The 15,310-nt window shown below is 37.5% G+C and overlaps 1 protein-coding gene across 1 annotated transcript in view; it reads left to right on the top strand.

Moving 5' to 3' along the window:
* The first annotated feature begins 7,046 nt into the window (after positions 1-7,046).
* The window catches only part of LOC122127161 (microsomal triglyceride transfer protein), a 44,535-nt gene continuing 36,271 nt past the window's right edge, over positions 7,047-15,310 (top strand). Inside the window, exons 1-2 of the mRNA XM_042701764.1 lie at positions 7,047-7,119; positions 14,171-14,358. Coding sequence (XP_042557698.1) covers positions 7,059-7,119; positions 14,171-14,358 — 249 coding nt within the window. The 5' untranslated portion in view covers positions 7,047-7,058. The remainder of the gene's footprint in view (positions 7,120-14,170; positions 14,359-15,310) is intronic.

The following is a 15,310-nucleotide window of genomic DNA, read 5'->3' as shown; positions in this document are numbered from 1 at the left end:
TTAGAGATTTAAAACAGTTTTTTACATTGCCAAAAAATTCTCACTTTAATTATGTCATAAATATTTAAACTCAAACATTTAACTTTGTAGTCATATGGTCAAAATCCAAAGAAAATGCCAACAAAGTTCAACAAGAAAGTTCAGTTTAAAGACTGAAGTATATAAAACGTTTTAGGTGAAGTTGTGTGATATGAAATAATCATTGATTTATAAAATTCATGTTTATTACATTTAAGAGTTCTGTGTTTTGGGGCTGGAAAAGTGGCTCAGTGGTAGAGTGCTTGCCTCACATGCATAAGGCCATGGGTTCGATTCCTCAGCATCACATAAACAGAAAAGGCCTGAAGTAGTGCTGTGGCTCAAGTGGTAGAGCGCTTGCCTTGAGCTGAAGAGCTCAGGGACAGTGCCCAGGCCTAGAGTTCTAGCCCCATAACTGACCAAAAAAAAAAAAAAAAAAGAGTTCTGTGTATTTTGTCTTAACACTGGTGATACAGTAGTGATTAAAGTATCATCTGTGTCCTCCTGCAATCCCAGTGTACTAGGAGATCCAGAAGGAAGTGAATACCATGTATACTGCACTGGAGATGCTGATGATGGGAAGGAACAGCTCAGTGTTTCTTGAGGCCAAGGTCATAGTTTCAAAGATTTAGTAATTTTGCACCATCTTGGAAAGTAAATTGTCCAAATGTCAGGAAAGAAAGGAACTTGAAATAGTGGTGACCGTGAAAGCAAGTATGTGTGTGTGTCATGGTTTTGAATATGACTGAAAAGCTGTGGGTAGAATGAGGAAGAAGGCAAAGGGATAATTCTAAGAATTTTTCTAATTTGGACTGCTATACAATGTAATCCTATGCACTAGGTCATTTATGGAACAAGAGAAGCCAAGTGTCAGAAAATAATAGTAACTTTGGCTTTCAATAGATGGAGGCGGAGAAATCTGCAGCATTCCCTCTTCTGGATATATATGTGTAAGACATGAAATCATTATTCATACAGACAGCAGCATCTATGGGCATTGTAGTACTAATCCCAGTAGCCAAGACTGCATATTGCAGAGTGATAGGAGGCTACAGACAGAACCAGAATTTTAAGACACGAAACATACTGGAGTTGGATTGTTTCTACCAGCTCATATTTTGAAATATATAAGGACACATCTGAACATTCTGAGAAAGGGGGGCGGGTTACTTCAAACTCTCAAATAATTACTAAAAACCCAAAGGGATTAGTAACACAACTGGCAGGGATCCAGCAAGTTCAAGGTTGGTATAAAGGAACCAGCAGGAAGTTCTAAACTTGCCAGAGTGATGTGAATTCTAGGAAAACAAAAACATCAAACTGTAACTCTAATCTGCTGCAAAGACCACATTAAGGAGAAATCACGAGGATTAGAGTCCAAATTTAACAGGAAAGGAACAGCAGAGGCAGATCAAAAAGTATGTCCAGAGAAAGGTGAAAGAGGAGAGTGAAGATAGAGAACAGGAAATACATGTGTCATTTTATGAAAACATCAGAAAAAGTACCCTAGTCAGAAGGCTAGAAAAGCTATTCAACTCACTCCTTCTTAAAAGCACAGAATAACTTAGTTAGAACTACACCACAGAATATGGTCAAAGAATATAAAATGTATGCATGGAAGTATCACTGAGCCCCTCATTTGGTACAATTAATATATTCTTAATAAAAATGCACTTCAGGAAAGGATTATTGGATGATTGAAATTCATTTAAGCTTGCTAGAAAAGGTTGAAGCTGGAAAAAATAGGTTAAACTATCACCTACTATTTCAACACAAATTTGGAAACATTTTTTAATGATAGAAAATATGAAAATAACACTCAGAAATAGCATGATTCAAGAAAAGAAAAAAATTTAAAGGTATAACAAACATACACACACACACACACATTGATAATACTGAAAGTCCTATTTTGTAGAACATGAATAAAGGAAAGAAAAAAAGTAACAACACTTGGCAGAGCGCATGACAATCTAGGTAATCCCCCAAATCTTCATGAAACTAGAAAGCAAGTATTGCAAATTTAATAGATACAAATTAACATGCAACAGTCAATTTGTTTCTTAATACCATCCGTGTTCAAGTAGGACTTGAAAAGTAACATTTAAAATGAAAGATTAAAAGAATTGCTATATTTAAGGAAACCTGAGGAAAATCTTAAATCGGCAAGACCTAAGTAAATTAAGTGGTACTCTTTGTTCATGGATTAAAAATGTGATGAGAACAGCATGGATACATACCTAGAGCACAAATAGTACCCAGACCTTGGTTTCTAATGCCATTTTTACTAAAGGACTCCAAAATCCGCGGAGGAATGACTGAATTTAGGATTGGAGTACACAAGAAATATTGGTAGTATAGGAATACTAAGGGGAAAAAAAGAAATAAAAATCTAAACCCAAACTACTACAAACTCACTGATAATGGGATATGTCAAAGGAACACAAGAGCCACACTGAAAGAATTCTCAATGTGTGTTTTTTTTAAAGTATGTACCCTGCCAATTTGTGAGACAATTGACTTCTGAGTGCCCTGACTTCTTTCCTAAATAATTTAATTGTTATTATTAAGCTATTGTTTAGATGGGCTACCATTTCATAAATCACTTACTTCTTTTAAAGCAAGTAATGTTTTTAGTAAGTTGTTATGACAACTGCAGAGTACCCCTGGAGCCACACCTCTAATCTTTTGCTTTGATGATTTTTCAGGTAAGGCCTGCACTGTTTTTCCTCAGTGGGCCTGGACTACTACCCTCCTACTTAGACCTACTTCATACGGAATGACAGGCTCAAAGCATCATGTCTACCTTTTTTAAAGATAGGGTCTTGCTAGCTTTTTACTTGAGCTAGCCTCCAACATGATTCTCCTCACCTTGGTTACAAGCTCAGTCTCCCATTTCAAATGTGAGCCACTGGTCTCTGCTTTTGGAGAAATTCTTCAGAGTCTCCCCAAATATTACCTTTTCCTCACTTATACCCTAACCATCAAATCTTTTGATATCTCTTAAATATTTTATGTTTTCTTATTTGGCTTATGATTCTATTTCAAAGGAGTTCATATTTGAACTCTATGTTCATAACTGAACCTATATCTCAATGATTAGTCTGCAAGTGTAATTAGGTTACATTTAAAATAAAATTTTAATACTGAGTATTTTACATTAAGCTCTGATTTTAATAACCTCAAAATTATTTTTATAAACATTTTACTTTATTTCCTTTGGAGTAATCAACTGACTGGTCTAGCAATTCTCTTGTTTAAATACTACTCAGTTTTGAGTGGCCAAAGATAATATTAGGTTAGAATCCTCTTAGGTTGACTAGATGTTTAAGGATGTTTTGGTTGTTTCTGTGAGGGGGTAAAGTTTTCCTAATTCTATTTTGAAAAAGTGGCTGTCTTTGATTCTAAATGTCTCAGACCTAAGTCTCAAATTTACTTTTGTTAAGAGAAGGATTTTAGAGTATCGTTACTTTCTCAGAGAAATTCTTAATGCCTGTTTAAAGGTCATCAAGTTATAAGGTTTATTTTTTTTTGGTCCGGTCGTGGGGCCTGAACTCTTGGCCTGGGCGCTGTCCCTCAGCTCTTCAGCTCAAGGCTAGCACTCTACCACTTGAGCCACAGCGCCACTTCCGGCTTTTTTTTTCCTGCTTATGTGGTGCTAAGGAATCGAACCCAGGGCCTCATGCATGCAAGGCAAGCACTCTACCACTGAGCCACCTTCCCAGCCCAAAGTTATAAGGTTTATTAACCAAACAAAAAATGTTTTTCAGAGTTCCTTCAAAATGTGAAGCCCATTATTAAATTGAAAATATCATTAGACTGATCTTTCAGGGATAACTTGAAATGTGCTAGAATTTTTTAAAAAAACAATTTCACACTTCTTTGTAAAAACAGACAAAAGTCTTTGATGTTACAAATTGACTTTTTTCTTCTCATATAGCTATCATACATCTCACTTATTGTATCTATATCTAAGAGGGTAATACATTTCCTTTCGACCTTTAGTGGGGTAAAGTTCATTTATCTTCTAATCTCAGAAAATAAGTTAACTCCTAACAACCTATGATACTCAACAGAAACACAAAGTACTTTGGAATTAGTCATCTACCCTTGTTTCAGAGTGTCTTAAGACAAAGTGATAGTAAAAAATAATATTTCATTATCGTGCCCACTAAAAGGGCACCCTGGCCATATAGTATTGTTTGGAAATGTACCATTCAATTTTGTCCTGATTATAGCACAAATCAATTTCCCCTCTGTATTTTCATCCTCGAATATCTACTATAAAAACCAAACGCTCTACTAGCTTCCATATCCAATTGGAATGCCATTACTAAAAATAGACACTCCCAACTAATAACAGTTTTGTGTCATGCATAAGAATCTATTTTTTCCCATTTCTCACCTTTAATATTCTTAAACAGAGAGGCATAATGAATATAAGCTTTATACATACCTTAAAGCAGTTTGCAAAGTTAATCTGAACCTGGTTTTTCTAATATATAAAATGATCATTGTGATGATATACTTCAAAAAATGTTAGTCACTTGACGCAGAACGCTGCGCATAATATTTCATCTGTGGGAGCCCTTGACATATGTTGCTTATGCCATGTGAAGCATCTGGTGAGTTTAGGAGGAATCTCCCACACATGTAGTCTTTGCTGTGTTTGGTCAAAAGAGCAACAAAGGCAAATACTTCGGTACTACATGGAGTTCTCTGAATATGTAGAATGTCATTCTTACTTCATCTCAGTGAAACAATCCTAAGAAGTCTTTCCTCAAATGCTAAAAGAAAACGTCAAGTGCAAAATATAAAAGAATGTTATTCATAACTACTCCAAACAGCCTTCCTTGAACATTCTATGTTGAAATGACTACGTAGTACAGTGACTCATAAGAGCTTTCTAGGGGAAATCAAATGTTCAAATAAAACAGCACTTTATTAGGCAATAGTGATATGCCTTTTATTGGTTGGACTCTGGAAAACACCTGACAACGAACAGTACTTTACCCAAAGAGACACGTATCATGTACCACATAGCCTACACCACAAACTTGAAAATCTATGGAACTGTGAGTCTCAAATGAAAATGCAAAAGGCAGTTCTTATACATTCAAATAAGATGTAAACCAGTTCCCTTAAGTAAGAATCTATGTAAAGTTCAAGTGACTCCAATGGCCTCTTAACCCTAGGTATGTGGTATTGAATGGAATAGAAACTCATTCAAATGGAAAGGAAAGAGCACTTTCATGTGACCTTGTTTTACTCATAAATCTTCAAAAAATTTAAAGTTAATTTTCCTAAGAGTGGTCTTTTTTGTTTAACTCTAGAAAAACTAATGAAGTTCTACTTTGAATAAGAATGCATATCCTGTGAAACTGGGAAAATTGAGGGGATGGGTGTGATTAGGAGGGAAGATGGAGAATGATGAAAGGAACAATATTGATCAAGACAACTGTACAACTACTTAAAGATAATGAAAAGGACAAAAAAGAAAAAGGAAACCATTTTCATCTTTCAATTGTTGATATAAAAATATACTTCAAGGGGCTGGGAAGGTGGCTCAGTGGTAGAGCGCTTGCCTTGCATGCATGAGGCCCTGGGTTCGATTCCCCAGCACCACATAAGCAAAAAGAAAAAAGCCGGAAGTGGTGCTGTGGCTCAAGTGGTAGAGCGCTAGCCTTGAGCTTAAGAGCTGAGGGACAGCGCCCAGGCCCAGAGTTCAGGCCCCACGACCGGAACCCCCCCCCAAAAAAGATATATATATATATATATATACTTCAAGAGAAAACAAACTTGATACTGGAGATTTTTTTTCCATGTTGTATTTCATTTTGTGACCTTAGTCTGTTACCTTTTTACTTGAGTTGTCTACAAGATAAAAGCTCAATGTTAGGGATGTAAACACGTTTTGAGAGGAACCAGGGCAAATTTAAATACACATTTTGTACTGAAGTATGGTCTATTTCAAGTACATTCCAATAAATCCTCACCAGCACTTTTCCTCTTCTTGACAAAACTTTTCTGCCATTCACCTCCCCACCCGCCCACCCCAGGCCACCCCATTTGTGTAGGCTTTTTTCCAAGTTTCTTGGACAAGGGTTCATTCAGCATGGTATTAGCTATACTAAGTTGTTCCCTTATGTCTAGAGAAGTTTCCTAATTAATATTCTGTACCAAAAGTGGTGAGAACTGAGATAGACTCTCTGACTCTTCCTAGAAATGGAACTCAGAAAGCACAGGACTCCAGCTAGCCCATCTGAGAACTCAGACTGCTTCCTGTCACAGACACAAATGCAGCTCTACTTTGATCTGCTCAATTGGCCTTCTCTACACTACTAGCACATTAATGATGGACCAGGCTGGTTTACTTCAGCTCACTATAGTTTCACACACAGAAAGAATCATCCACATTTCAGGAATGGAAGTTCTAAGAAATATTATTGTGAAGTAGTAAGTTAGTGGTAGGGATTGAGATGTATATTCTGAAATGCAGAGTTATTGTTGCAATTCCATATGAAAATGCAAAAAAAAGATTATAGAAGACATAAAATCCAACCAGATTTAGCAGAATTTGACAGGCCTGCCCACCTGTCATGTAAAGTGGTGCAATGCAAAGAAACATTGGCATGGCGAAAACTATGGGCATGGTGAGTATTACATATTGAACAGAGAAGGATCACTTCCAACTTCCTTAGAATCTTCCTCCATTCACCTATATTGAAAGAAAGGAAGGCAAGACGGATTTGGTTTAGCTGTCCAAAGTGAAACTTTCTTGATTTTTCTTTCTTATAGAGTGAAGAAATATTAAAAAGAATAGGAAACTGAAAACTACAGCCCACCGATGTTTAATCATTAATAATGAGCCCTTTGGTGAACTTAGGTCCTGATTTTGGAGTTTGGAATCTGACCTCTTCCCCAGAGATAAACATTATTGTCGCAGGTTCTGAGGAGGGTCACTTCCTAGCTGGCTGCCATCAGAAGAGTCCACATCTCAGAGCCTCGGAGCTGGATGCAGCAGAGGGCAGCTAGTCAGGATGATTCTTCTTGCTGTGCTTTTTCTCTGTTTCATTTCCTCGTATTCTGCTTCTGTTAGAGGTAAGTGTTGTCCTTTCTGAGTGACAGAGAGAGAAATGGAGAAGCTCTTAACTAAACCATCTTCGAAACTGTGCAACTTTGGAATGTTTGTGAAAGTATCAGTAGGTGGAAATGAAAACCTAAATTTTAATCTCTATCTCATGAAAATAGAAAACCCTCTTTAGTTCAGCCCTTCAGATCAATGTGGGTTTTTTTTTGCTTCAATTTCTCATTCAGGGTGGATTTTCAAAGGGAAAGAAGGTGCAGCTAGTGTTACCTGCTGCTGTTGACCATGCTGAATGCAACTCCTTCCCTTGCATTGTAAAAAAATGAAACAAAATGAGAAATTCCAGTTCTTCAATTTCTTTCTAGTTGCTAGCAATGTGACATCAAGAAGAATTACACCCAATGAAAAAAGGCATATGATTTGCCATAGAATTAGGAGTGAAATGGTAAAGTACATACATTATTCTATTGCCACTCAAAAGTGGTAGAATCTATGCTAAATTAAAGAAAATATAAAAATGATGTAGATTAAAAATAAGAATTTATTATCATTGGAAAACTAGCATCGATACACTAGCATTGATACAACCACTTAAAAATAATTTTAAAAATTTAAAAATAGCCTTGGTAGTTTCTATTTTTAAGAGAAAATAGATTTTTTTTAACAAACATACAAATTGATATCTTCAGAAAAAGACAGAAGAAAAATGTGTTCCATAAAGAATAGTATGGGCTATATGTAATGTATCAATATAGAATCTAATTTTAAATTAGCTAGATATGAACTCCCTGTGTTTCATAAAATCCAGATTTGTAAGACTGTAGATCTAATAAACAACTTCACCTGATTGGGGTTGATCTTTAGAACTATATACTTTTCTTAATATATGATGACTCATTCATAAACTTTCAAGACCTATTTGGGATAAACATGATTTTTTATCATAAAGTAGAAAATTTTCAAGATTTTTTGCATTGAAAATTCCCACATAAAGAAAAAGGGCAAACTTTTAAAAAATCAGAGCAATAAGTAGAGGGCTAAACTTAAATTATTTCACCTAAGCCAATCACACTTTAGGTTCTTGAATTAAGGATCATTATTTCACTAGTTTTTTAAAATGGTTAGTATTTAAGGATATAGACATTAGTTAGTTGGAAAACAAAGAATGAGAAAGAAGTCCAGATTTATATAACTCATGTCTACCGGAGAATTGTTATACTATGATATACTATTTTGTAACTGTCAAATAGATTGTGGAATATTTGAAATCTTGGCGATGTACATACTATAATATCAAATCTAATACCATGATTATTTTTCCAAAAATAGCTGAGACACAGAAGTCACTGTGGGATTCTCCCCCCCCCCCCCGCATTTGATCAATCAGAAAATTACCAATGTACTTATGAAGTATTTCAGTGCACACACCCACTTGGGCACTAATACAAGCAATTGCACGTAGGAGAAATGTGGCTGAGAACATGACAGGGCTGTGTACAAGGTCAGTGGCAAATTCAGATTTTAGAACCTGAAGCTTATGCAATTTAGAGACTGTCTTTGAGAAAAGATTACAGAAATATCTTACACTTACAAAGTTACTGGGAAAAGATAAGGTATGTGTACACATTGCTATGAGCCCCTTCCAAGGTCTTAGAAGGAACCCAGTCAAGTAAGACAGCTTGAAGCTGAAACTTCTTTAGCTTCACAGGATTAATTTCTTCTGCCAAATATTATAAATAAAAGACTTAGCTTTCCCCCTCCAGAGGGGATAGCCTTCAGTATTAAGCACAAGGATTGGGTGATAGATTCTTTGCCCTCCTAATGATTAACATTAAAACATCAAAAGCTGCATGTAGGAACTATCCAGTGTCAGTCGTTTCTAAATCTTGGGACCCATACATCATCTCAAACTCAGCTCTAATTTAAATTACTGATGAAACGGTGCAGTGAATTCTAAGAACTGCTGGATAGCTAGAGAAGGGAAAATTGGATGGGAGTAAGATTAAGACAGAATAGGGTCTCTGATTTTCTGAGTGTAAGCTTTCTGAAGTCACAAATTTCCCAACTTTTTCTTAGCTTTGATATAATAGTGGGGCTACTTTTAGCGCTGAAGAGTTTTCTTTATATAGTGCTTTTGCTCTCTAATTTGTCAACTCTAATGGTCTCTTCACTTCTAATCTTCTTAATTATCATTCTCTTCTGTTCTCTTCTCTTCCTTTTGATTCCTTCCCTCCTCTTCCTTCCCTTCCCTCTCCTCTCCACCCCTCTCCTGTCCTTCCTTCCCCTCCCCTCCTATCTCTTTCCTTCCTTCCTTCCTTCCTTCTTTCCTTCCTTCCTTCCTTCCTTCCTTCCTTCCTTCCTTCCTTCCTTCCTTCCTTCCTTCCTTCCTTCCTTCCTTCCTTCCTTCCATCCTTCCTTCCTTCCTCCTCTCTCTCTTTCGCTGTACCTGCTAACTATGTAGCTCTCTCTTGGATTCTTACACTCCCTTATCATTACTGTACATTTTCAGGCTTTACTTTGACTTCCCTCTGGCTTGTCTCCCTGACATTTAGCAGGTTCACTATGCTCATCTGATATTTTGTAAATGAGTACAGTATTTAAAACTTAAATAATTTCAGTTACTTAAACATTCTAGATATACTTGAAGGAAGAAAATGAAGTAGTGTGTGTGTGTGTGTGTGTGTGTGTGTGTGTGTGTGTGTGTGTGTTTATGCTGGTCCTGGGGTTTGAAATCAGGGCCTAGGTGCTGTCCCTGAGCTTTTATGCTCACATCTAGTGCTCTCACTTGAGCCACAACTCAATTTCTGGCCTTCTGGTGGTTAATTGGAGATAAGAGTCTTATGGACTTCCCTTCCTGGGCTGGCTTTGACCTGTGATCCTCAGATCTCAGCCTTCTGAGTAGCTAGGATTACAGGTGTGAGCCACTGGTACCCAGATGACTCTTTTTTTCCCGCTAAAGTTAATTTTTCTTTCTTATTTCTTAATATGTGTAAATATCTATCCCAAAACATAAATACCATTATGTACACTTTGAAGAGCAATAGCCTAAAATAGAAATAAAGTGAGGAATATAAATGTGACTCCTGTTGCCCAGGCACTGTGTTTGCCAGATCTCTGGATAACAAATAGAAACATGCTTATTGAACAGGAAAAAGGGTAGTAAGTAGCATAGTAGTAAATGTAGGATAGTCTATTTATTTGAACCATTTTAGACTCTTATAACATTAGTTAAAAGAGCAGCTATTTTAGGTCTATTGAGCAAGATAGGAAAGCTTTAGGAGAACAAAACCCTTTCTTTCCTGATCTTCATTCCCTCTAAGTTATCGTCAAGAACTCATCTATGATATTTCTTTTTCACGTTCTCTTTGCCAATAAAGTAAAAGTAAGATCAAAGGAAAAGTAACAGCTTGGTAATATTGATAACTTTGGACATTAAAAAATAGGATACCTGCCTACAAAATCATCATAGCTATTTTAATCAGAATACATCTTTAGCTGGGTATCATAGTAAACAACTGTAATCCCAGCATTCAGGAAAATAGAGCTACAAAGTGAGACTGTGTTCTGAAAAGGCAAAAACAAACAACAATCAAATTGTGCATCCCAGCTGGGCACTGGTGGCTCACACCTGTAATCTTAGCTACTCAGGAGGCTGAGATCTGAGAATCCAGGTTCAAAGCCTGCCCCAGGCAGGGGGTTAATCTCCAATTAACCACCAGAAAAATGGCAGTGGGGCTCAAGGACTAGAGTGCTCGCCTTGAGCTGATGAGCTCAGGGACAGCGACCAGGCCCAGAGTTCAAGCCCAAGACTTCATGTAGTCCACAAACTTGGATTTTCAATCGACTTAAATATCAAATTCTGTATTGTACCAATTCTGTTGAGTTGAACCTGGAGTTGGCTTATGTCAGCTCTCCTATCATGCTTATCTTTCAGAATTGCTGTGAGGATTAAATAAGACAACATGGATCTCTTTGGGGACCTATGTGGAATTGAATAGAGGCCGTAAAAAAGGCCTTCCTGAACAAAATACTTTTCCTGGCAGAATGCCCCATCAGAACAAAGGATGCCTGGGTATGGAGGAGGCTGGAGAGAGCCAGGGCCTTCATCTCTACCTAGGGCTCTCTGGATTCCACCTCCTGCGCCTTACACCCCGCCCAGCTCTACCTAACTTCATGTCTGGACAGTCACTTGCACTAAGAACCTGATCCTGGCTCTTCCTTCAATTGCCTCTTCTCCATTCCTAAGTAAATTCCTTTCCTTTCCATTTGAAGCTTGTTAGAGCATGGAACAGCTACACACCTAAAACTAGGTCACACCCTGAGCTCTCTAGCAGCATCTATCTGTCTTTGAGTCAAACTCCAAAGTCTCTAAGTGTCACCCCAAACACCTAGACCCTCAGAGGCATACATTAGATTTACTCTTTCTGACATGTCTTTTACTTACTGTTTCAATCCCTTTGGCCTCCCTACTTATACGTGCATGAGCCCTTCACAGGGCCTTTCTACTTACTACATCATCTATGAGGAGTAAGGGGAGTAGGGACCGTGGGTGTAGGAGAGTACCAATTCTACCTGGCTTGCGTAAAGCCTTCACATTTTCTCAGGGGTCTTTCCCTCTGTGTCCCTGTTTCCTTTCTTGTTTTCATTTTCCTTTCTTTCCTTTTTTTTTTGGGGGGGGGGCGGGGTTGGCTGGGCCCTGAGATTGAACTGAGGGCCTAGCCACTGCCCCTGAGCTTTTTTTGCACAAGGTTAACACTCTACCACTTGAGCCACAGCTCCATTTCTGGCTTTTTGGTGGTTAATTGGAGGTAGGAATCTCATGGACTTTCCTGTCTGGGTTGGCTTTGAGCCATAATCCTTAGATCTCAGCCTCCTGGGTAGCCAGGCTTATAGGTGTGAGCCACCAGTGCCCAGTGTTTGTTTGTTTTCCCTTAGCAGTTCTACCATGTTACATGATTTGCGTGTATGTTTTTATTTCTATTACTCATCTACCCTCAGTTAAATATAAACTCCATTTGGACAGAGCATCAGTGTCTGAAGAGTGCCGACCACACAATAGTAGTTCAGTATATCCTTGTCGAACAAATAAATCAATTCCTAGATCACTCCCTGGGAATATTAAAGAATTTAACATTTTAAGGTATATAGCATAAGGAAGTATATGGTCCCTAGGACTACAGGATCTGGGTTCAAAGTATAGCTCCAACACTAATTACCTGAATGCCCTTGGGTAAATTGTACACTCTCTATGTCTCTCCCTTTCTTTATCAACTTTAAATAGGTGTGTCTACCTCAGGGCTGAATGTGGTGGTGCATGCTTGTAATCTCAGCACTCAGGAGGCTGAGGTAGGAGGATCATTTTTCAGGCTGGCCTTGAGTCACGTTAGGCTAGCCTTAGCTACATAGAAAGACCATGGAAAGACCGGTGAAGACCAGGGAAGACCAGGGAAACAAAATATCACACCCATAATAGATTTTTGTGAATAACAGCACACATGAACTAATGTAATATATTTTGACACTTGTTTCCTTTGGAAAGCAGATGTTAAGGTTGACACAGCCAGTGGAACAGTTTGTTACTGAGGAGATAGTAACAATTTTTCAAAGGTTTACTAAAGTTTTTTGGGGGGAGATTTTTTGTTTGTTTGTTTGTTTGTTTTGCCAGTCATGGGATTTGAACTCAGGGCCTGGGTGCTGTCTCTGAGCTTTCTTGCTCAAGGCTAGCGCTCTACTACTTTGAGCCACAGCTCTACTTTCAGTTTTCTGGTGGTTAATTGCAGATAAGAGTCTCATGTGACTTTCCTACCCAGGCTGGTTTTGAACCTCAATGCTCAGATCTTAGCCTCCTGAGTAACTAGGATTACAGGTGTGAGCTACTAGCGCTGAGGCAGGAGGTTGTTTTGTAAAGGTAGTTCTGTTTCCTGTTTCAGTTGCTCGACTTCTGGTATAGGCTCTCCCTTTCCTGTGTCTCTCCAAGAACACACTTCTTGATGGAATAATGTTATGATTGCCTATTGCAGTGAACGAGGCAGTTAGTGGCATTATATCTGAGGAAAAACATACACAATGAATTTTTCTTGAGTATCTCCTGAGAGCCATTCATAGAACATCTATAAAAAGACTTTATGTAATCAAAAATACCAAGTTCTCACTATGAAAGTCTTGATCCTACCTGTTTATGTTGAGGGAAAATATGCTAAGTTGAATTGGAAATTGTGTGAATTTTCTTAGTGCACAATATTGAGTTGAATAATATTTACTGTTAAACTAACCCTGGCCAAGTGTAACCTATGTTAATATTTTATGTATTTAACACATAATTTTATTCACTGAGCTTCTTTTGCTCAAAGTAAAACTCTACCACTTGACCACTACCCCACTTCTGGTTTTCTGGTAGTTAACTGGAGATAAGAGACTTATGGACTTTCTTGCCTGGGCTAGCTTTGAATCATGATCCTCAGATCTCAGCCTCCTGAGTAGCTAAGATTGCAGATGTGAACCACCAGTGCCCGGCTGAAATGTTCTTTCGTACTAAACATTTACTAATTAAATTAGTATAATAACATTGGAGGGATGTTTCTTAAATATAAAAAATCAAACAAAGGAACTGCTCTTCTACTATTTTTGCATTCAACTGCTGCAATTAAAATATGCTCATTATAAATGATTCTTGTTAATTGTATAAGTGGTTTATTGTTAATTACATGGTTGCTCATAAGGCAATTCTTATGAAGACCTGTACTTAACTCATATTCACACAATTAAAAGCAATACAATGGAATTACTTTAAAAATGCCATATTGCTGAATTTTATTAATTAGAGATTATTATTAATTAGAAATACAAAACTGAAGTTTTCTGAAATGAAATCTTATTTGTTTAATGGTTACCTGCTTGGTTAATGTACGTTTTTCAGCCACAGGTGAAGGGTACAAACCCTTCTCTTTCAGTGGACACTTGCTAAGTCCCCACCAGCTAAGGCTGGTCTAGTGGGCAGACAGCATATGTCCTGGCCTGGCAGGTGTCTTATGATTAAAACCGAACTTTTGCCACCCTTTCCTGCAGGTCACACAACTGGTCTCTCATTAAATAACGACCGGCTTTACAAGCTGACATACACCACCGAAGTGTTGGTTGATGGAGGCAAAGGAAAACTTCAAGACAGCGTGGGCTACCGGATTTCATCCAGTGTGGATGTTGTCTTACTGTGGAGGAATCCTGACGGTGATGACGATCAACTGATCCAAATTACGGTGGGCATTTTCTACCAGACACACACAAGCCCCGCCCCACAACACAAGGAGATTAGATGACTCTGAAGTCTTTGAGAAATAAGCCATTCGACAATACATGTTCTGTGCTCTTGGTTCTATAAGTTGTTGGTTATCTTTCACTAAAATAAGTACTCCACAGTTTTTCATTGGTCAAAAACGATTTAGTTTTGTCACATTGTTGAAGCAGGCAACTGCAAGATTTATGATGATAAGTAGCTGTAGTCTGATGCCCCTATTAATGTCCCTATTAATATGATAATTCTATAAATCATATCATATCGTATTAATATAATTCCACATGTCGTATTAATGGGAACTTAAACTGGAATTCGTTCAAAATGTCCTAAGAATGAAGGATCTGCAGTCCATGTCTTGTGAAAAGCAACTGAAAATAACTGGAAAGGGAGATAAGTTACAAGGTGCCTGAGTGCCTAATTTAATGGGTAGACTACCAATGAGAGGGTAAACCCAACTTTGAATAAATCAAGGACTCCCACGAATGGCAATGTTTGTACAGTTATGATGATATAGATCCATGCAATGAAAACAGAGGCCAAATTAAATGACCCAGATGTCTGTTTCCAGTTTTAACATGTGGTGATTCTGTATTTGTTTTTCAAGAACTTAGAGGCAATGTGTTCTATTTACAGTCCTTCTCTTCCATGTTAGCGTGAAATAGGGACACAGAATCAAATACTGGGAACAATAGTTTAAGGAGACTTATAATAAAGCTCATTGCAGTGCATTTACCAAGTGATCTGTTTCTTTGGTTATATTGTTTGTTGGATATATCTGTATATATCTAACAACCATTATATCCAATATATAATATAATATATATCTATGTATAATACTTTATAATATGTTATATATACATATATAATATATGTATATATTCATGTATATGTATATCATATATGTATATCATATA

This window comes from Dipodomys spectabilis, unplaced genomic scaffold, assembly GCF_019054845.1.
Source record: "Dipodomys spectabilis isolate Male_0828 unplaced genomic scaffold, ASM1905484v1 ptg000297l, whole genome shotgun sequence".
In the NCBI taxonomy this organism is placed as follows: domain Eukaryota; kingdom Metazoa; phylum Chordata; class Mammalia; order Rodentia; family Heteromyidae; genus Dipodomys; species Dipodomys spectabilis.
The sequence above is the reverse complement of the archived record's forward strand: the minus strand, read 5'-3'. Positions and strand labels throughout refer to the sequence as shown.